Source organism: Peromyscus leucopus, chromosome 4, assembly GCF_004664715.2.
Source record: "Peromyscus leucopus breed LL Stock chromosome 4, UCI_PerLeu_2.1, whole genome shotgun sequence".
Lineage (NCBI taxonomy): Eukaryota > Metazoa > Chordata > Mammalia > Rodentia > Cricetidae > Peromyscus > Peromyscus leucopus.
Window position 1 is genome coordinate 112,340,721 of NC_051066.1, and position 23,519 is coordinate 112,364,239.

The 23,519-nt window shown below is 39.6% G+C and overlaps 1 protein-coding gene across 3 annotated transcripts in view; it reads right to left on the minus strand.

The window, feature by feature from the left end:
- Nucleotides 1–4,404: 4,404 nt before the first annotated feature.
- The window catches only part of Pak5 (p21 (RAC1) activated kinase 5), a 297,256-nt gene continuing 278,141 nt past the window's right edge, over nucleotides 4,405–23,519 (minus strand). For 2 of the 3 annotated variants that reach the window (XM_028884504.2, XM_028884505.2), the window contains 5 exons: nucleotides 22,000–22,133; nucleotides 21,159–21,285; nucleotides 13,253–13,378; nucleotides 10,949–11,083; nucleotides 4,405–8,773 (listed from right to left, as the gene is read on the minus strand). In XM_028884504.2, the coding sequence (XP_028740337.1) occupies nucleotides 8,618–8,773; nucleotides 10,949–11,083; nucleotides 13,253–13,378; nucleotides 21,159–21,285; nucleotides 22,000–22,133 (678 nt within the window). In that variant the 3' untranslated portion in view covers nucleotides 4,405–8,617. Of the gene's footprint in view, nucleotides 8,774–10,948; nucleotides 11,084–13,252; nucleotides 13,379–19,938; nucleotides 21,286–21,999; nucleotides 22,134–23,519 lie in introns of those variants that run through there. The other variant, XM_028884507.2, reaches the window with a different exon arrangement.

Consider the following 23,519-nt stretch of genomic DNA (forward strand, 5'->3'; position numbering starts at 1 on the left):
CCCTGCCTTTGTAGGGCTAAAGTATGTGGTGTGTGTGTGTGTGTGTGTGTGTGTGTGTGTGTGTGTGTGTACATGGTATAAGTAGGTATCATGATTAATATAATTAATGATTGTTAATTATACATTATATATGATATAAAATAACACTTATTATATATTAATTATACATTATACAATATAATGTATATTATTACCTAACTCTTTGGGACTTTGTTCATGTTATTTAAGAGGGGATCAAGTAAAATCCTGAACTCTTTTTTATGGTTGAGGGGAAGGTTTTTTTTAAATTTTTTTTACTTGATTAATATTTTTTCATTTATTTTACTTACTGACCACAGTTTTCTCTCTCTCCTTGCCTCCCATTCCCTCCCACCTACTTCCATCTAACCCCCGTGCATCCACTCCTCCTCCACCTCCACTCAGAAAGGGGCAGACCTCTCATGGGCTTGAACAAAGCATGCCGCATCAAGTTGAAGTAGGATGGAGTTCCTCCCCCTGCATCAAGGCTGGGCAAGGTAACCAAGCACGAGAAACAGATCCTGAACTTCTTTACAACTGAGTTTTGAAAACTGCTAGAGCTGGCCCCTGCACTCAGGAGAGATGGTCCACCCTCACCACAGGCACGGGAGAGCTGAGCCTGATGGCATGGGCCTAGGGGAGCTGGCTCTGTCCCCTCGCCTGAAGGGAGTGACCCCAGTGACCAGTTCATCTACTATCCAGGCTCACAGCCAGGCCTTGGCTTGGCCCACCCTAACATCTGCCCTATCTAGGACCTGCTGGAGCTGGGGAAGGGACTGGTCCTGTGGAAGGATATTCACAGGATCTCCATGACTGGGGCAGCCACTGGATATCCTAGAGGAGTCTCAGTAGGAACCCAGTGATGATGGTGTACCAGAAACCAGAGGTCTTCAACCAGACCAGTGACTCATTGCAGTGAGCATTTGCAAGTCAAGTTGATTGGACAAAAGGGTATATATGTGGCACACCACTCCTAATGCCACCAGGATGAATGAAGAGGTACTGAAGAGATGGGAAAGAAGAAGTGAAGAGGGTTTTTTTTGGGGGGGGTTGTTTTATTCTTGTTTTTGTTTGTTTGCTTTGTTTCATTTTGATTTTTTTTAAATGTTCTTTTGGGGAGGCACTGCAGGTGTGAGGTTAGGATAAGGGGAGACTGGGAGTTGAGCAGATTAGGGTGCATAACGTGAAATTCCCAAGAATCAATAAAATATTTTGTTAAATAAATAAATAAAATTCTGAGAGGGTCTTAAAAACAAAGAAAGAACACTTCTTACAACAATGTGGCATAACTATCAAAGCATTTGCTCCATGAGCAAAGCTTTCAGAACAAGGTGCCACTGTTCATTTTCATTCATATATCAGCAACTCATAGACTTCCTTAAGTCTGTGTTTTTGCTTAATTAGGATTACTTATGAATGAGATAGTGTCAGAACTCCATCAGTTTCATCCTTCTTGAGGGTCATTTGTTGACAATTCCAACAGCCTCTTGCCCCTCTCCTGAACAGCTGTACCCAGGTACAGAGTAAACTGGAATGTCTGGGCATTTATAGTTCAGAGACAAATGTCAATCAACAAAGGAATTGAAGATGGTGGATAAATACCCTGGCACTCCCATCTCTGAAGGACAACTTCCAGGTATCTCTTAGCTCTTCAATGGGAAAGAAACAATGCCCACAATGGTAATTAATTCATCCAACCTTTATGATGTTGTATGGCTTTTCATAGTAAGATGTAGAATAGGCTGAGTGTGGTAACACAAACCATTAATTCTGGCACTTGGGAAGCAGAGGCAAGAGGATCTCTGTGAGTTCAAGGCCATTTGTGAACAAATGATATGGTACCAGTGACAGAGCAAAGGATACCTTGATGAGCCATGTGAGTTTATGGAGGTTACTTATAGGAATCTAGGTGAGGTGAGCAGTGGCTGTTACCTTTCCACTGACTACATGTGCCTTCTGAAAGGACCCTGGGATGGGTGGCCAATTTCTATTACCCATATACTTTCCTGCAACCCATCACACATCATCCTTTAGGAGGATAATTGCTTGCCTCAAGGGCAAACTTAATCTTTTTACCTATGTCTCTCTGTAAAATATCCCCCTTTTCATTCCTTTGGTGAACCATTGCTTAGGCTTTGAAGCCATCTAGAGGCCTTTTACCACTACATTTGGCCTTGTGTCAGTTTTTCTTTAGGAACTCTAGCTCAACAGAAATTTCCTCACATTTATTTTTGAGTGACACAGACAGAACTCATCATCTGTTCCCCCCAACTTCTTCCTCTCCACCCCCTTAAGTGCTTTGTCAACTTATTAACCCAATTTACACCCATGCCTTTCTTACCTCAAAAAGATCACATTCCACCACGGGGCTCAGCAAAGTCACTGAATCCCCATACCAGCCCCAAGGTCCTTGCTAACATTTGTTAAGTGTTATGGGATATTTGTACACTGTGTGAAGATGTACTGCTGTGTTTGGAGTAATAAAGAGCTGAATAGCCAATAGCTAGGCAGGAGAGAATATGTGGGACTTCTAGGCAGAGAGGACTCTGAGAAGAAGACAGGCAGATTCTCCAGCAAGACATAGAGAAAGCAGGATGGGCAGTAGGGAGATGAGGTAACGAACCACACGGTACAATGTAGATTAAAAAGTATGAATTAATTTAAGCTATAAGAGCTAGTTGGAAACAAGCCTAAACTAAAGGCCACGTTTTCATAACTAATAATAAATCTCCATGCCATTATTTGAAGGCTGGAGATCCCAAAGAGGAAGTATTACTATAGTAAAGTTCCCTGTGAACAAGACAATCTTGTCAAACATGGTGTAATAAATGTCAATTACCATTCACCATGTGCCTGCTTCAGGTATGCTTGTCCTTTTTCTATAATTTTCCAGTACGTGATATTCACAAGCATCAGGTGGTAATAGCCAAATGTCCCTAATGGTGTGTATGAGTCAGTCTACCAAGGACTGATTTCATGCATACTGCCTCAGATTACATAGTATTTATAATCTCAAAGAGGGATATCACTCAGTTTCTTTCTCTGTCGCACAGCCTCATGAGCCATTCTGTAAGAAGCTTTTATTTCTTGTTAAAAAAAAATCTTGACTAATTGAAGCAGTTAGGATGCTGAGTATCTCCTGATTATCATGGATTTTCCTTAAAAATCAGATCTGCAGGGTGTCACTTCTACATCACTCTTTCCTCTTTCACTGATTCCTGCCACACAACCTAAATTTTTGGGTCCCAGGAAGGACTCATCAGCATAGTACAGGTCTCTTCAGTACTCTTTATCTCTTCTACTCTACCAGCTGTAGGAAACAGCAAGCTTCCACCTTCAATTCATCCTCCTCTTCTTCTTACTTTTCCTGCCAAATCAGAACCTAAGGCAGAGGGCAGCATCTATATGTATTTTTCCTGTTGTAATTTTTTCCTTACTTGTGTAAATATTTTCTAAGGATATAGTTGAATCTCAGTTGTGTGACTTACTGCCCACAACAAAGGCCATGAAACTATCTCCATAGTTTGCTTTTAGTTCCATTCCACATGTTCTCCATCCAGGGATTGCAGTGTATCATCTACTCTAACAGCTATATTTAGAGAATCCGCATAATCATGTGGCAGACCACATTTACAAAGACATGTACCTTATACTATGCAGAAGAAGTTGACTATACTTTATCACATAGTTTGGCCTTAGTTACATGTCTTATTACTCTTAGCAGGAACCATAGAACTGCTACCAAGATGTGATAGCATTGTCTGGGTGGGAGCTCCACCTCAACCCCTGGCACCCTGGCACCCTGGCATCCCTATATCCAGAGTCTGGAATGTTTGGAAGGAGTCTGATGGAAGACCCACCTCGGCTCCCCTCCCCATCTCTTTCCTTAAACCTGCCCCTTCAAAGCCTGTCAAACACAGCTCCTTCCCCAGAGAGGCTCAGGACGATTCCCAAAGGGGATATATCAGCAGCATACCAGAAAACATACTCACGGTTCTTCTGGTCTCATCCCCTTCTCCTCTCTGTGGGGCTGGGGAATTGCCTGGAAGTGCTTTACCTACTAAACCTGGGCTTTTCCTGATTAGGTATGATTCAGTTTGTTGAGATGGTGGAGAGGCCGTTGGGAGGCCTAAACTTATCAAGCATCCTATACCACACAGGGAAAGGCCGTCATGATGGGATTACCCCTATGGATGCTTCACCCGTATTTGGATCAGCCAGCCTCAGTTGCATGTCTTGTCACCGATTACAGATGACATATAACTGCTCTTCTAATCCTGTTGGTCTTTGTTTGGGTACTCATTATGTTGCTTGACTTTTCCTGGGGAAAAAATTATTTACCCCAGATAGGGCACTGACTACAAACCAAAGAAAATTCCACTCAAGTGTTGCTTCAAGAAATGGTAAGTTTATTAGGGTTGCTAACAAGAGCACAGGGTATTGGCTACTTACAGGAATATGCCTGGCTTTCAGACAAAGGCCTCACCAAAAAACTAACCACATTATGGTTACTAATTCATAAAAGATACATTTTTAATGTTTCTTGACTAACTTGTAGGCAACAATGATCTCCTCTACCCTGGCAATAGTTTACTGCTTATACAGTAGTAGGGAGGAATCTCCTGAGTCTTGTAAGTCTTGTGAGTTTCCTGTGTCTTATGAACTTCCCTTCCTACTGCAGGAGAGAATTTCAGTTTAAAGGAAATTGTTATGTAGCATTTGCTTTTCTCTCTCTCTTCATTCTGGTAGGAAGAGTTTTCCAGGGTCATTGCACATGTATAGAATTTATGTTTAACTGTTTGTTTTAGGTTTTCCTTTTGATGTAACCCACATTTAAATAATGTAATCTGAAAATGGAAATATAATTCAACATGCCCATACTGACAGTCTGCCTTTCAAACTCATTCCATTTATGTCATATCATGTTAGTTTCATTAGACTTTTCCTGTTTATGTATTTTATATCTGATCCAGATAGTCTGTCTCTTTTTGAAAACTCATTATCTATTTCTTTGATTAAATTGACCAGAGAGTTTGGCTCTGAGATGTTAGCTTCATGAAATGACTTTATTTATTTATTTAGTAATTGACAGTGAACGTTCTTCCAGGTGGGTAATAGGAACACAACCATAATTCAGTTTGATTCCCTTTACCTACTATGGCTTTCAAAGAGTCTATCTCAAGTTAATTCAAAACCAATACATCTCTTTTTGAACTGGGTGACTTTGTACCAGAGAAAAAGACAGAATCCGGAGGCAATGGCAGGGTATATAACATGATACTCTATTCCCTCTTCCTCCCACATCCCCTACTCAATCATGGTGTCTTACACTGTGACAGGGCCAAGTCTACAGGGACTCACAGGGGCAAGCTTCTGGTAATGTGTCTGAAATCAGCTGAGTTGAGATGCTATTGGAGAGAAGGAAGGAAGATTCCCAAATCTCATTTTGGTTCTGTCTGAAGGCCACAGCCTCTGCTGTTCACAAGAGTCTCTGTGTAGGTGATATACTTTTTTAGAGTTTAGTTTCAGCTGCACTCTGACCTCTTTTCCTGCAGAAAAGAAGCCATATCTCCCTAAATTTCCCTCCAATGCACAGTATGGTCATGCATCTCATTTTTTACAGAAATTCCTCGTGTGTGTGTGTGTGTGTGTGTGTGTGTGTGTGTGTGTGTGTGTGCGCGCGCGCGCGCGTACAAGCATATGTACCATGGCATGCATGTGGTGGTCAGGGGACAACTTAACAGAGTCTCTCTTTGTACCATTTGGCTCCAGGGACTGCACTCGGGTTAGCAGGCTTGGTGGCAAGCATCCTACCACTGAGTCATCTCTCTGGCTTTCACTACTTTTTAAAAGTAATTTAACATGTTTCTTGATTCTTCTCCATGACCCATTATATACAGGCAAGAAATATAATGCCTACTCCCTTTACAGCGAAGACTGAGGTCTTATCTGTGGAAGATTGCCTCCATCTTTCTCTTCCTGGACACATGATGTACTAAGTCCTCTCTCATCCTTATGTCTCAGGTTATTTCATGAAAGCAACCTTCTAAAATTTCTAGACAAGAAACGGGCTCTTTGTCGCAAACATTTCTCTTCAACTTTATGGGGTCAATGTTAGTGATTCTTCTTGTCAGTTGAAGAGAATGGAGAGACTGAACACTCTATTCTACATTAAGAGACCTCTAGATAAGTCTTTCAAGTAAAATTTGTTGGTAAAAGGCCTCAAATCAGCATACCGTCCATGGGATAGAGGGGTAAAGTGAAGGTCTTTAGCTCTTCATCTGGTTTCCCTTGGACCTGGTTTCTCAGAATTTAATATTTTTTTCTAAGTAGGGTATCTGGATCACATTCTTATATAACTGGTAACCTTTAGGGACAGGATTGTTTTATCTTCAGTTTGAGACATCATGACATAACATATAAACCAGTTCATTTGCATCCCAAGATCATCAACACACCATCCCTACTTACTCAATAAGACAAATTCAGAAAATGAGTCTTTCCAATAGCACAGTGGGGAAAAGGCAAACGCTTGCTTTATTTGTGTGCAGTTTCTGCCGGTGCTCAGTGCTCACAGACCCCGTTAAGCTACATGAACATTTTGTAAACTTACCAAATACTGTAAAAAATGTCCAATGATAAGAAAATTACAGAAAAAGTTTCCATTACACTGTCAAAAGTTGTTTGAATCAAAAGTCAGCTATTTCCTGCAATTAATTTTTAAATGTTGATTATAGTTAAAAATGATTCTGATTTATTCTTCTTTCTTCTCCTACATAGTCCTGGCTGAATCATGACACTGTTTTGTGACATTTTGGGATTGCCATTTTTGGGGGTTGAGATTGCTTTTATTCTTACACATTTATATTAAAAACTTTAAGAGTTTACATAAAACAGTGATCTGCGTTTTATGCAACAAAGTTATAGGTTCTATTTAGGATAAAGCATTTCCAGTTTGGGGAAAACTGAACAGCTAATCAGCAGAAGGTCATTTTATGCCTTTTTTCCTTTTAAACTATAATAAATAATTATCAACCTATTAATTACAAAAAAATTCTTAATTATGCTTAGAGCGACCAGAGTATCTTCACAAACTTATTTTCATATTTGTTACAGTATGTGAAGTTATTAAGTAAAGTCTCTGGTTTTCTAGTTTGGTAACAAATGGCTTTTGTCTGATGCATAATTAATAGAAACTATTGATGACTATGTAGCACTTCCAGAGTTTTAAAGGCAAATCTATATTGGCCTACAGTTAACATGCAAATTCATCCAACAAGCAACACAAAATGTATTGTAGTAGTCATTCATTTTTATCAACATTCAGGAAGATCTAGACAGCAGCACAACTCTCCTTATGTTGGAAACACATTATAACATGGTCACCACTGAAGTTAGACCATACCTGGTAAAGTACCCCCTTGCTAATTCACCCTCTATCATCCGTTCAGACTTCCAGCACAATACATGGATAACAGTGATTAATACTGCGGCATGAAGATAACACAGACAAGAGTTTGGTATGCTAGCATACAGAGTCTTAGAAACAGTGACACACAGAACCAAACAGCTTGCCTCGTTCACTCTCCTGTTGTGAGCCTGGGATTTCCATGGTCTCACCAAAACATTCTATCTGGAGAACTAAGTCCAATGATTCCAGCACTGAAGATGCTCCCTGGGAGGGAAATTTGGTCACAGGAGATGCCATGCTTATTTAAAGGTGGGCATCAAGGGAAATATCTTGCTCTTCAAAAATGTGTGTGTTACCAGAATCCTTGAGGGGAAATGATTTTTCAAAATACTTAGCATTATCTCAAGGAGTTGTTTGGCTGATCCTGTGACTCAAATTTTATTTCACTGTATTTGGTTGGGTAAATGAAGTGTCCACACCATCACTCTTAGCTCTTCTTCCATTACATAAGACACTTATTAGGATAAGAAAGATTTTCTGCTAAAGCTGACGGTGACTGAGGGTCATTTAGTATTCAAAGTTCCTAAAGAATCGTTGGTTCTCTGAAAGGGATAAAAAAGTAGGAAAGGTTTTGTTCAAATGCCTGCTAGTAAACAAGTATTACTTCAACCGAGACAATGGCTACGTGACATCAAAGTACTATAAATTATCAAAACTATCGTACAGAAAAATTACAAATTCATTGCAAAATACATTACACTGCTACCATTAAGAAAAAAAGTGCTTTTTCTTTTCTTTTCTCTCTTTCTTTCCTTTTTTTTTTTTGCCAGAAAAGTATTCTTTCAATATAGAAAATCCTATGCGGTACCCTGCATGTGGCTAGGATATATCATAGCGGAGTTTGTACTGAGTCCTTCTGATTCACTGGAAGAAGGGCTGAAAATGTATAATGATGACTTATTAAAGCCATGCTCCAAATGACCATGCCAGCTGTCAGTGGAGAGATGCCTATTTAAGACACTAGAAGATGCCCTGGTCTGTCAAACCCTGCCGGTCAGGTCATCACACTGTCCCACTAATCAGCTGGTTTAGAATGCACAGGCCTTTTCATGTTCTGTGGGTTTTCCCTCATGTTCTCCTGAATCATTCTCATTTCTTCACTGAGATTTGTCTCCTATATGAATCTGCTCAGTGATGCCTGTATTGTCTCATGAGTGGAACGATGCAAGATGGTGGACCTGCCAATTTTAAGAATGGATGTGCAAGAAGCTCTTGGGCTGTGGCTCTTTGAGAGGGCTCCCTCACCAACATCAGATCCAGGAATCCTCGGAGCATGGAAGAAACCTGTGAAAAGAAAGAGACACCACACTGAGGACTAACATAGAAGCCCAGTCCAGTGTCCTAAAATAATGTCCAAACAAATCTCATCAATGATTTCACATTAAATGAAATGAAGGAGAAAGATAGGGAAGAAAAACATGTGCTATCATTAAAATTGCTTTCAAAGTTGGAAACAATGGAGATAAAAGGTAGAGTAACTATTTATTAAATAAAATAATGATGGTAACCAATGAAAGCAACTGTTATGTCTAGATTATATGGGCACTAGTGGCATGTGTGAGAAAGTTCACTGAGACTATGAAATAGTGCTTGATGGACACCCCTCCCCACTTCACGGACAGAAACATATTTCTATCACGTTAGTCGACACAGACATTTCCATTTAATTTTTGTAAAGTTAACTTTTCTGACATATATCAGTTGTTACTTGGAGATGAACACCATTAGATGAATGTCCTGATTGACTTTAGCCTATGTTGACATCTGTTCACTCTCTACCTCTATTGAGATCTAGAACATTTCTGCCATTCTAAGAGGGTGCCTCAGGCTTCTTCTTGGCATTACCTATAGCCCTACAAAAGGTAATGAGTATCCTTACTTCTAATAGGATGCATTAATTTTGCCTGCTTTTAAGTTTTGTGCAAAATTATATACATATAGACACATATAATTATATACATATACGTATAATTTATATGTATATAATATATGTATAATTCATGTATAAGTTACACTACAATTTTGTACAAATACACACACATATATTTATATGTATATATTATAGCATAAATATATATACAAAAATATATTATATATACAAACACATATATTTGTATACTGTTAACTTTCACTGGCTTATTTTCACTTAACATTGCATTTGTGAGTTTCTTTCCTCATTTGTTTTATTGTTTTCCATTTTGTGTAGCTATCCAGTTATTCCATAGCTTATTTATTCATTTGGGAAACACAGTTGGGCTTTTTTCAGCTTTTAAACATTAGAAGTAAATATATCCTTGTGTATTCATTAGCACTCAACTCTATTAGATGTGGAGTTATTTTCACACAACAGGTTTTTAGTTAATTTTCACTTGTTAGTCTTAATCCAATCTATCAAAAATTTCAAACTCTTATTGAGTTTTTGTAGTTTCCTTTTTGCTTAATCTCTCTGCACAAGCTATAACAACAATTCTGTTGTTATCATCAGTAATACATGAGAGGAAATGGGGAGCTTCTACCATTCCAAATCCCTCTCCCATAAAAGGCAGCCTCATATTTTGTCTGTTATAAAGCAGATCGAGGGAGGTATGGCTAAGCCGAGGTTGATCTTGAAATATCAGGTCTTACAGGGAGCTGCAAGCTAGCAGGGTAACTCTTGGAATAACCATGAGCCTTAGCATAGTCCCAGTTGCTATGTCTTGGAACACGTGAAAACCACATTCATTGGTCCTTGATATGAACAGCCCTTTCTCTCCCTGACTGATCTAGCTCCTGTCTATTTCTCTGGAATGTTCTATCCTTATCTCCTTGATGAGTTGTTCCAACATACAAGCTTTCTTCCTTGGCTTCAGGTCCTTGTATTATCTGATGCTCCTTCTGCATGATATATTTTTCTTTTAGATCTTTGCATGACTAGTGACTTTTTTCCATTTGTTTCAGATGAATCTTTACGTAAAGGGCATCCTTGGCTTTTTATACTAAAGCAGCTCCCAGTCTTTTGTCTTGTACATTCGATATCTTCACAGTGCTTTGTGTTCTTCATAGCGTTCATTGACTAATTTTTATTTATTTGTGTAAATTGTATTACCTTCTTCTCTAATTAGAATGAAAACTCTACAAGAGTCAAGAAATCTGAATACTCCTAGCAATTAGAAGTCCCTCTCAGGTACCAGCTACTACTCAGTGATGACATGCTGGAAAGAGAATCCCAATTCACTTCTCACTAGCCCTTTGAGAGAAGATCTGGTGACACCCCGTTTATAGATTGGAGGTGTGATTGAAGGCTTGGAGCCACTTGCTCCATAAATACACAGAAAAACAGATTTAAATCCAGATGACTAAATCCAAAACCCTTACCCTCAAATCAGACCCACCATATTGGAAATGCCAGTCTTTAAATGAACAAGGAGGCTGAAAAATCCAGTAACTATTCTGGACATAGCGGCACACACCAATCCTCACCTTGTGTAGGTCCTTCACTCTTGGAGGTAAACTGTCCCGGATCCTCCGCATTGCTTGGAGAGGAGGCTCATTGAAATAGGGGGGCTCACCATCAATCATCTCTATCACCATGATCCCAAGGGACCAGATGTCCACCTGTTAGGCACAATCTACTAGTTATGTAAGGAATGGAGAACATTCTGGAGCTCTGGTTGTATTGTGAAACCCAATATCCATATTTATTCACAAACTAATTAATTTCACAAATTAATGTCAAACTTTATGACACAAATTTACATGATGAATTGTATTATCACCCTTTCTGCTAATTTCATCTTTCTTTTTAAAGGAGATTTACTGTGTGTGTGTGTGTGTGTGTGTGTGTGTGTGTGTGTGTGTGTGTGTAAAAGTAAGAGTAGGTGCTCTCAGAGGCCAAAGAGGATGTTAGGGCTTCTGGAACTGGAGTCACAGGCAGCTGTGAGCAGCCTGATGTGGGTATTGTGAGTTGAACTTGGGTCTTCTGCAAAAACAGTAATGCTCTCTTGTACATGGGGCAATCCAGCTTCCTAGGCCCTGTATACTTTTCAAAGATGACACTAGTGAAGTTTCTACTAGTTCATTAGAAATGAAAATTCACCATTCTCAAGTCTAGAGCTTTAATTTTTATCCTGTTAAGCTCTGTATTAACTGTATACCAGGGCAGATGAAAGAAAGAAAGAAAGAAAGGAAGAAAGAAAGAAAGAGAGAGAGAGAGAGAGAGAGAGAGAGAGAGAGAGGGAGGGAGGGAGGGAGGGAGGGAGGGAGGGAGGGAGGGAAGGAAGGAAGGAAGGAAGGAAGGAAGGAAGGAAGGAAGGAAGGAAGGAGGGACAGAGTGAGGGGCAGAGAGAGAGAGAGAGAGAGAGAGAGAGAGAGAGAGAGAGAGAGAGAGAAAGAAAGAAAGAAAGAAAGAAGGAAGGAAGGAAGGAAGGAAGGAAGGAAAGAAAGAAGGAAGGAAAGAAAGAAAACAAAACCCCAAACTTTACATTATGAAAAAAAGAGAGCTTGTTTGGAGGTTCTCTCAGGGGATCGCAGCTACTCGTATACCCTTGGCTGAAGAGCAGTCCTCCTCTATTCTGGGAAGGTGGTCCTCTTCAACCAAGCTTCGGGAGGTGTGGTGAGTGGTGAGGGAGCAAAGGGACACCCGCCTAACCAATCAGGTCAGCTGAATCAACCCTGGCGATCAGTAGGGTAAAAGATGTCACAGCCAGAGAAGAAAGTTATACTTAAACCATAAGAAATTGAGATAACTCTTTGGCATGTTTAAAACAAATTTCGAGAATCTACTTTGTATCACACATGGTGGACTCTCATACTTCTACACATCTGAGTTTTACAGAGTTCTTTCCCCACCTACTTTGGGGTTTTCCACTTTTGTTTTTATTATTTTAAACCAACCCCCACAAAATCCTGCTTCATAAACTATTTTCAGGGAGTGAAGAGAAGGAAGAGGTGGCAAGCAGTTCTGAAGAAGTGGAAGGCTGGAGGAGAGGACATGACGGTGGCTCTGTCAACCCCTCTAGCCGGCTCTTGCTATGACCTCCTTGCACTTTATCTGCTCTCTGCATCCTTACTCTATATCTCCTGCTACTGTCACTGAGGATTTATCTCTGTGGACCACAGTGAGAAAAACAAGATGGGTCCTCATCCAAGGCCATAGAAAATGAGAGGTGAGCCAAGCCCAAGTTCAATCAGGCATTGCTCTTCGCTCGTCAGTACAAACCACTTGCTGTCGCCATCTAAACCACAGTGCATGGAAGCACTCTGCTCAGTCTTTGAGTGCCTGCAAGCTTCTGTTCACACTATTCTCTGCCTAGAAAGCCTCTGCCTCACCCTCCCTCATTTAAATTATGCTGTATTTCGAATGTATGTATATACAATATACATACACGATTTTCTATTGTATTTCTACTATACACAAACATTACTTCCTAGTCATACCTTCTATACTTCTTTCCCTTTTCTGAAGCATTTCAGCGTGACTACAGTTACCATTCCAGTTATTTTGCTTTACAGCTTGCCACTGGGAGTGGGACCAGTATTTAGTGACTCCATGATTCCCTTTCTACCTTTCAGGGAAAGCCACTGTGTAAATTTTGTGGTGATGTTCCCAGTGGGACCAGTGTTCCCTCTATCACAGTCAACTCTGAGCCAACAGATCCCCAATGTTAGGGATCAACTATGGAGTCAGAAGTCCCTTAAGTCCCATATCTACCAATCAGGACCACTGATGATCCTGAGATGATCCCAGGGCCCTCTGTCCCCAAACTATGGTTGTCACCTACTTACCTCTGTCCCATAAGGTAGCCTGGAGATCACCTCGGGTGCCATCCAGTATGGGGTACCCACCAGTGATTTCCTTTTTGGCACCTCTTTGGAAACTTGAGCACAGAAACCAAAGTCAGATAACTTTATCTGAAAAGGAAAGGAAAGTAGCATAGGAATAATTAGCAAACACTGCCCATGAGAAGTAGACATACACACAGGCCTGCAAATAGGTTCAAAGAAAGTCATTCAAATTGGTCACTGGGACTAAGAGACAGCAAAGTTGCCAGGACCTTTCTTATCAGTCTTGACTTCCAAATATCTGAACTCCTACAGATTTTTTAATCTCTCATGAAATTATGAGACAAACACAGGTAATCTTTTCAAGTTAAATATACCCCAAACAATATATTTCTCAAACTCACAATGTCACCACAGATGTTGTTTTTGTGTAATCGAGTTGATGTTCTCTGTAGAAATATGATTCATGTTGCTACAGCTTAAGATTCTTGGCATCGAACACATTTAGATTCTTATGTACCATGGGATGACTCAACCAGCCACCATCTTTTCCATATTTTCGATCTCCAATTACCTAGGTTGCCAAGATAACACTGCCGTGCCACCTTTCCTTCTCTTTGCTCTTAGCTCCTTTGCCCACAGTAATCAAAGCTGCCAACATGAATGTCTAGGCAGGTGTACATTTAGGCATGTAGACTGGGAGTCAGCACTTGGCTGCCAGGCATTTAAAGTGGTTAGCCCAAGGACTCAGTGTGTGTGCTATCTTATTTGTCTTTGACATCATGCAGTGCTCTGAAAATCCTTACAAAAAACTCTGGTGGACTTGAAGACATACTTCAGAACAGACTGCACTGTGAGACACCTGCTAATATACGGACACTAAATGCCCTCCTGTTTATTGCTGGAAGGCGCAGCTCCTAGTCATGGTGACCTGCTCTGAAATACAGATGGTCTTATAGACAGAATATCTATGGGCAACTTTCCCTTGTTAGTGACAACAGAATCCAAGTAAGTGGATAGTTTCAGCACTGCTTTGAGATGGTTGAGAACGACCATGAGATGTTAAAATTGTTATAGATTAAAGTATACTCTGTCCTTCAGGTATGAATTATCTGTTGCTGTTCTTCATACATTCTTCTGAGCTTCTCTCAACATTTCTCCAGGATTTCCTTCTGCTGCACTCACTTTAAGTATTTGGTATCCTCAGATTCCTAGTTGCAGGTACCACTCCTTTCCACATACTCTTGCTAGATACTGTTTTTTTCCTTCTCTATCCAACCTTGTACTTTTAACTAGGAGTTTAGCTAAGCAGCACAGTACTTGTCTAGGACAAAAGAAGCCCCTCCCCTTGCATCTTCAGCTATTATGACATAACTCTACAGAAATTTTGATAATTAAAAATGTGGTGTGTGTGTGTGTGTGTGTGTGTGTGTGTGTGTGTGTGTGTATGTGTACCTTGTGTGTATACTCATGGAGACCAGAGGTCAATGGATGGTATCTCTCTCTGTCATACTCTACCTTCTTTTGAGACAGGGGCTCTTATTGAATTTGGAGATCCCTAATTGGGCTAGAAACTCCAGGATCCTCTCACCTCTGCCACCCAGTGCGAGGACTACAGTCATGCACAGCCAAGCCCAGCTTTTGTCTTGGGTCTGGAGATCTGAACTCAGGTCCTCATGCTTGCACAGGCATATTACTTATTAAGCAATCTCCTCACCCCCTAAAGCTTTTAAAATCTATTTACAATTTTAATTCATTCATTAGTTAATGTGTGTATGTGTGTGTGTGCACGTGCATGCACTCATGTGTGTGTGTGTGTGTGTGTGTGTGTGTGTGTGTAAGACCTCAGAATTTAATCTTATTTTTAATGATGTCAGCTACACTTTCAAGTAATATAGTTCAGTGTTGACTGACAGTGTTTAAATTACTCCTTAAATTAAAATAGAAAATTTAAAAAAGAACCTAGTAAGTAGTACATTTTAGAGAAGTCTGGGTAAACTTTAGAACATCATCATGCCTCTCTTTGTGTGCATATATATGTGTTTGTGTGCATGCCTATGTGTCTTCGAGTGCATATGTGGTGTAGGGTTAGATGTTTCTAAAGCCCATAATTTCATTTTTCTTAACAGATGAGTACTATTCCATTTTCTGAGTGTCATATAGATCAAAGATGAGTGGCCAAAATTATGGTAACACATTTTGTTTTTATACATACCAGAAACTTGAATAATAAAGGAGAGGAATTTTGAGCATTTGGACTCTAGAACTTTTTAATCTCAGTATCTTACTATGGGTTTCTCTATAATGACATAAAAAACTCCACACCTTCCCAAAACTAGGATCCTAATAATTATTTCCCTGACCAAATGTGTGAGTTAAGAAATTGAAACTTGATGCTTGGTAGTTAGGCCCAGTCTTTTCCTGCAGGAGTGTTAGTGCTTTGGTATGATTTAAAAACAAAAAAACAAAAACAAAAACAACAAAAAAACAAAACAAAAAACCCCCTTCATCCTAGTACAGAAAAGAGACAGTTTTCTAAAAAAGCATAATTGCACACAACATTTGTCCAAATAAATCTGCAAGTAGATAATGAGAATTCAAATAATAAGTATAATAAAGCACTATGGGCAGACCTTAGAAGCAAATCACACGGCTCTAAGCTAAGCCTTGTTTTAGATGGAATTGTATGGCGTGGGTGCTTAGTAAACCATCACATCTCCTTAATGCAGTTATGCTGAGAGAAGCATACTGCCCTACCCCAAGGAGATGTGGCTCATTACAAAAGAACATTCTAAGGACCTCAGAATTTAGAGTTCAGAAAGGGCTGCTCTCTGGTCTGCTATCCCAGCCACCCCCAACATGTCCTATCTAGGAAATGGGCTCCACGAAAGGATGAAGGGTAGAGGAAAGTGCAAAAGAAAGTCCATTCCAGGATAGTTGTAGATATAAAAATAAATTATAAAAATTCCTGCTCTATAATTGGGTAAACTAGGAAATTGAGCCTATCCTGCATATTTTAAGGCCATAGGTGGCTACCTTTGTGAATACTTCTTGGGTGCTTCCTAAAAGGCAATAGCACTTAACATGTGTAACCTCAGCATCATTTGGCAGTTTGTTATTAATGAAGGTTCCTGGGTACCACCAACCCTAGTTAAATTACCATCCCTAGAGGGAGGACCCAAGAAAGTGGTTTTATTTTAATGTTTTCTACTGGTTTCTGATGCTCACTAAACTATGAAAACTTCTGCTTTACAAAGAGCAATGGCAAGAGACAACAACACTGAGATAAGTCATAAAAAGGGGCGGTTTGATGATGGCGAAAGCATCACTGCTTGAGGTCCACTTCATTTAACACCAACTCCAAGAGGAGAGGAAGGAGATCATAGACTTTAACTCAGAGTCTCATTTCTTCTACCATCAGACAGAACACACAGAGTTGGACATTACTTTTCCAAAGCTTTAGAACATTGTTAAATGAGATCTGAAAGCAGATCCTAGGACTTTTTATGATGCGTCCTATACTGGGACACCCTCCTTCTGAAGACTAACAGGAAGGGGACATAGATGGAGATCAGGGCAAGTTTCAGAGACAGCAAGTTATTTCATATGCCCCAATCTTTGTTTATTTAAGAATTGCCTCAGTGTAACTATCTTTAAGCCATCTTTTAATTGTAAAATGCTACTTAAGAAATGAAACAAAAAGTGGCAAAGGGAACATGACTAATAATATCAATCCATTCAATGAGCAGCTGGAGACAACAAATACTATGGGCACGTCCTCGGTGAGGAGACACTGGATTCCTGCTGAGTGTTGGTGACATATTGAGGGAGTGGAGTGGTCATAAGGCACTGGTTGATGGTCTGTTGCCATTTATCCTTTATTCTTCCTTCAAGTTATGTGGGGGATGAACTTAGATTCATTACATTTTCTATATGCACCCCATTAGTTGGCATTTCCCTCCAAAAGCACATTCCAAGGCAAAAATTCAGGCAGGACACTTATTTGGACAATGAAAGAAGCCCTGTCAGTGAAATAGGTAAGTATAAGAAGGAGGGGAAAACAGCTAATCAGGAATTAGCTACCAGGCAAGGTATCACTGTGGTTAACTAAGATTTCACCCTGTGGAGGATGTCTGAGAGTCTGGATAGAACAAGTCCTTTACATTTATTCCATAAAGTGAGAGGGGTTGCATACACCTGTTCATGCAAGTGAGCAGGCAGGAGGTCAATCTTAGGTGTTTTACTCTGTTGGTTTCTCTCCACTTATTTTTTAAAATTGGATCTTTCACTGAACCTGGGGTTCACCACTTAGGTAGTCTGGCTGGACAGCAAGCCCTTGGATCCTCCTGTCTCTATCTCCTAGTTCTGGGATTACAAAGATGCATCACTATGCCTGGCTTTTTATGGGGATTCTAGAGATCTGAATTCATATTTTCATATTTTTGCAGGAAGCATTTTATCTACTGAGCTATCTTCCCTAGCAAGGCAATAAAATAGTCACATTATTTATTACTTTATCTGTGGGTTTATTATTATTACATTCCTACATCCCAAATGATGTAGCTTAATGAAATAAGGACTTTCTCTTGTTCATCCTTAGGATCTCTACATTCCTAGCACATAATAAGCATTCATAAAATAATGCAGGTACAGATCATCAGGATTAGTAGCATTCACAATGTTCCTGTTCCTGTATGCTCTGCTGGGTACATAGAGGTGCAGAGATGCTTGAGACACAGGTTCAGCCCTTGAGAATAGCAACTGAGTAGTTTAATAATCTTGTATATTGAACAGAGGTAAAATTTTTTAATTAAGCTGATTAAATGCTGTCCTATTATTTTACTCCCCCAAGTGACTTCAAATCAGATGTTTCCAGCAAGATGCTCTACTGCCAATCTCCAGACAGAGGGAAAGTGCTTAGCCTGAAACTGCCCTGCATTTTTGTTTTTTCAAGTACCATTGCCAGAGGTGACTCATGGACTGCTTTAGTGCTTGATGTGATTTGTGCTCATGAGGTCTTACGTGCGTGCTTTCTGAGTCGGATGGGGTGGATTCTTGCCCTCTTCCTATACTTCCTCTTCTTTATAAATATGCATTTTTCTTCCTTGCATCCCTTTGCAGTATAGTATGACTTTGTACTTTATCCCATCAAGAGGAGCTGTTGAAGACTGGGGCAAGGGCTGAGAAAATGAAGCACTTGTTCTGCAAGTCTTAGGACAGTAAGTAAGGTCCACAGAACCCATATAAATGCCACATGAGCATGATTGGCCCTCCTATAATTCCAACATTGAAAGGTGGAGATAGGGAATCCCATGGGGCAAGTCGGTTAGCTAAACTAGTCATATCAGCAAGCTCTTGCTGTGGAACAATCTTTGTACACTATAAATATGTATTACTTTCATTGGTTAATAAAGATCTGACTGGTCTATAGCTGGGCAGAAAGAGATTGGGTGGGAGAGCCAGCCTAGGAGGATGCTGGGAAGAAGGGCAGAATCTTGGGAGTTGGGAACAGATGCAGAAAGAAGCAAGATAGACATGCCATACTGAGAAAAGACACCAAGCCATGTGGCAAAACATAGATGACAAATATGGGTTAACTTAAATATAAGAGTTAGCTAGTAACAAGCCTGAGCTTTTAGCTGAGCATTTATAATTAATATTAAGCTTCTGTGTGGTTATGTGGGAGCTGCTTGTGAAGATAGAAACTTATGCCTACAAACTCTGGGTTCAATTGAGAGACCTTGCCTCGAAGAAAGGGGAAAGCAGTTAAGGAATGTTCCCAAACATCAGACTTAGGCTGTCACATGCATGCATGCACATAATCACATGTACCAGCATGCACACACTCACACACACACATATAGGGGAGCACCCACAGACACATTACATATATGTGTATTCAGAAAAAGCAAGGAGGGCAGTTTATTCTCCATTCCTTGAATTTGAGCTTGGTTGAAAGTGTGGCTTCCTTTAGCTAAGATGACATAATATGAGAATTGTAATGTACACATGCATGCATTGCATCTGTATCAGGTTTGCCCCTCATGATACTTTTTGGGAACACTGTCACAAGAAATATGTGAATTATGCAGGGCAATTCTACTGGGAGATGGGTGACACAAGACCCCATTAGCACTCTATCCCTACTGAAAGACAGACAACTACAAAACAGATGGAGACCATCAGCTTGTGATCAGCCTGCAACTGATGGTCTCCATCACTTTCTTATTGGCTGCTTCAGAATGGGGTAGAGATAACATTTGCCAGATGGAATATGTTCATGTCACATCAAAATTTGCTGAAGAATGATCAGAGAGCTGTGCTGGGAGAAACTTCACTCCAGCCTGATTGAAAGCCAGCAACTACAAGAAGGTGATGGAGACCATCAGCTGCAGGCTGCTCACATGTGTGAGGATATGGTGGCATATGGAGCAGAGACCAGTTGTCCTAGCTGATGAAACTCAACTACTGACCCACATATTTTTGAATAAATACATGATGAGTGTTTTAAGCCACTTAGTCTTGAGTTTGTTGTATAACAAAGCTGACTTATGCATGTTCTTGTACTGTTCCTATAAAAAAGTTTTAATTGGAGTAATGACAAAAATAATAATTAAAACTATTTATCCGTAATCCTCAAATCATAATCATATATACATGTACATAGAAATATGGAAACTAAGTAATAGGATTATGAGTGATCTTTGTCCTCTGCAGTTTATGAAATTTACTAATTTATCTATAATAAAACTTAGATGCTTTTGAAAATAAAACTAGATAAGCCAAAGTGGGTGGGTAGTTTCTCCCAGCTCATCTCTGATTGTTCTTCAGCAAATTATGATATTACACAGACATTTTTCATCTCTCTGAAGTTCCTGAATTATAAAATCCAGATACCTTGAAGAGATTCTGGTTACCTTCACCCCCAACTCATTTCCTCTGGTGAGAATAACAGAGGTGTGAGAAGGGCCTACATAGTGACAATCTATGTGTCAAGACTCTTCTCCCTAAAATGTCCTTGAAATGTGAGTTTGCTATATCTCTGGCTTTCACATAGCCTATATTCTGTTGACTTCTGTCCTTCAACAGAATTTCTTATGTAGATTATTTTGATGAGAAATGCAGAAGTCTAGGCAGAGAAACATAGTATAATAAATGCTTTTTCTTTGCCCTTTTAAACAAGATGCCTTTGCTTTCATTCTTTGAGCCTTTTGAAACCAGCATACACTGACCACACAGACACTTCCATGAGATTGGAAACAATGAGTAGAGTGAGGGGGACATTTATTCTCAAGCTTCATCCTGCAAATTAATGATATTCTAACTTCTACCAAAAATCAGAGCTCCTATCCAGCAGCCCCAAATTTAACAAACTCTTCAGCATAATGTAAAAACAATGGTGATATACTTCAGAATACTACACTCATCTTCCTGGCTTGTTTGTTATGATTTTTTTATGTTTGCTCACATATTAGTAAACGATCTTCAATAATGTTTTCTCAAACTAGTCAAGAAGACTTGGTCATCTGTTTCTCATAGGGACTTGGAGATCTCAAAGCTAGGCATATTCAAAGGAAGAGACTAGATACAGCTAAATAAAAGCCAGCTCCTCTTATCTAACAAAAAAGGAATACAGTGGAAAAATAAAAGAAATTCCCATAGTCTCCTTTACTTCCTACTCTCATTGTAGAAGATACAAATTCTTCATCAATTTCAGGCCACCAGTAATTCTGAGTAACAGGATGATACGGAGGAAAGGCAATTTCCTCTTTGTGAGTTCTGGGAAGTGGAGTGGGTGATATGTGACTAACAAAAATTAGAATTGTGAGAAAGTGTGCTTTATGGAATAATGCCCATGACAGGCAATCTGACAAACTCAACTGAAGGGGACCCAACATGAAAACCTTACCCGGCCATCACTTGTCAGGAGGATGGAGTCACTCTTTATGTCCCTGTGAATCACTCCTTGGTTGTGAAGGTAGGAGAGGGCTTTCAGAACTGATAGACAGACAGTAGCTATCTGTTCTTCATTCATTCTAGAAAGGAAATAACATGTAAGGATCAAGACAGGTTTAGGTACAGCTTTCAAATACTCAAGGGGTGCCACTTTCTTAGGTTTTTGGAGAACTAGTGTATGTCTCTAGCCCTTGTCCAGAAAATCTCCAAATAAAGGAAATGAAGTTCCTGGGACATGATTATTACAGAATAAATCCTGGCACTGAGCATTTCAGGGGCCCAATATAAGTCAAAGGAAAGTGACCACACTTGTTAGCTTTGTGCAATTAGTGCAAATTCATGTCAGTGAACTCTCATACTGAAGACAATCAAGTTAAATTCAACTAGAATCGAGGAATATTTATTTCCTAACAGGTTCATTTTGGTGAAGTAACATAAAATTTTGATTTTCTGCTGTTCTCTTCCGTCCTTAGGCAGCCCTGGTAGAGTTAGCAATAAGAACATGGCAGAGCAACTCAGGAGGATAAAACTCTGTTAGTAAACTCTATGTTAGTGTTGAGAAGTTCTGTTGTTTGTTACTAAAATGGCATTCTCAGTAGGCTTCTGAAATTGAATCAATGTGTACTGTTGACATCCAGAGTGCGTGTGTGCATTAATTTAATTAATGGTCTATGTATGCATGATTTTATAATGAGCACTCTAGGGGTTGTATTTCTTGAGTACACAGTATCAATAATTTGTGAAGAAATTATGGAGGAAGTTATTGAAGTAGTACTTTGACTCATCCATCTTACCTGGTATGAGTGACAATGTCTGTCAAGGCACCACCTTCTAGAAACTCCATGACCACCCAGAGCTCATCTCCAACAAGGTAGCTGTTATACATATCAACTACATTGTCATGGTGGTAATCACGCATTATCACAACCTGGATGAGTGAGAAAGATACATATTTACTTTTGCTGGTGAAATCTGGCTGTGTTTTCTCTTGTGGCCACATCAATATTTTGAGTGCTGAGGAATTTCTTCAGGGATCTACTGTAGATAAGAGGCATCAACAGTAGTTAGTGATAGTAGAAATGAATCAAGTGAGTATACTTGTGAAAAAAGGACAGGCCAAACAGACATCGGAAAGATAAGAAATGAGACAAATGGGACATGGGAGAAAAGGTGGAAGTTGGGGGCAGGGGGGAGAAGGGAAAACATTAATATATATATATAGCAAAATTTGTCAAAGAGGAAGTTTACTTTGGCATTTGGGGAAATTCAATTAGACAAAAGGGCTTGTATAGATCACTATCTGTACTTTACTGTGGGCCAACCTACCAAGGAGTCACAGTAAGCTGTAAAGTGGGTGGCAACTGATGTCCACGAAGTGAACAATTAAAGGAGCTGTAAGACACCGGCTTGACTTAGGATGGACCTGAAGGAGAACTGGCCTGAATAAAAAGAACTTATTTAGATGGTAAAATTAAATACACTGCAGGCTTTTTTAAAAGTTAAAGGCCAAACTGAGCCTACTTGTTGGAAAGAGTACCTGGCAATTATTGCCTTGTGGCTGCTTGTAGTTGATTTTCAGAGTTTGTGCTAAGTAGTAAGTCATGCCCATCTGTTCTAGTACTGTGATTTAGAAAAAACATTCTGAGAATGAGAAACAGGATATAGGGAAGCTGTTTAAGTGCACCTGTTTGGAGCACTCTGTGGCTTCGAGGACTTCCATAAGAAATGAGCATCTTGTGGGAACTAGAGATGTGGGAGGCTCTTGTGCCTTCATAGAGCCTCTATTGATGAGGTTTCAAATGTAGCTAAGAACACTGGTACAGTGTTCATGGACCAGTTTACTTCTGTACACTTATAAGAGAATTGAGAATACTCCCAACAGAATGTCAAAGGTCTCAAGCCACCATAGATTATTCTGGAGGTGTGGACTGCACATTCTTTGACAGAGACTGATATCTCTGTCAAATCATCTATCCCCTCATTGCTTATAAAGCTAATAATTAAAAGGGACAATTCTCCAAAATGCTGGGGTTTTTGTTAGAGGTACTCATATCTTCTCACCTATTTTAAAGCTCCTAATTGATACATATATAACAAATATAATAATTTGATGTGTACATATACAACAAATACAATAAAATTGATGTCTCAATTATTATTATCAATAAAGCAAATGCCACAACTCTAATGGAAAAGCACAAAAAGATGTATGATTCAAAGAATAGTTTAAATGGCATGTAAATATATAAAAATAAATTTAGACAGCTAGCAATAAAATTCTTATTAAAATAATAATATTTGTCCATGTCTACCA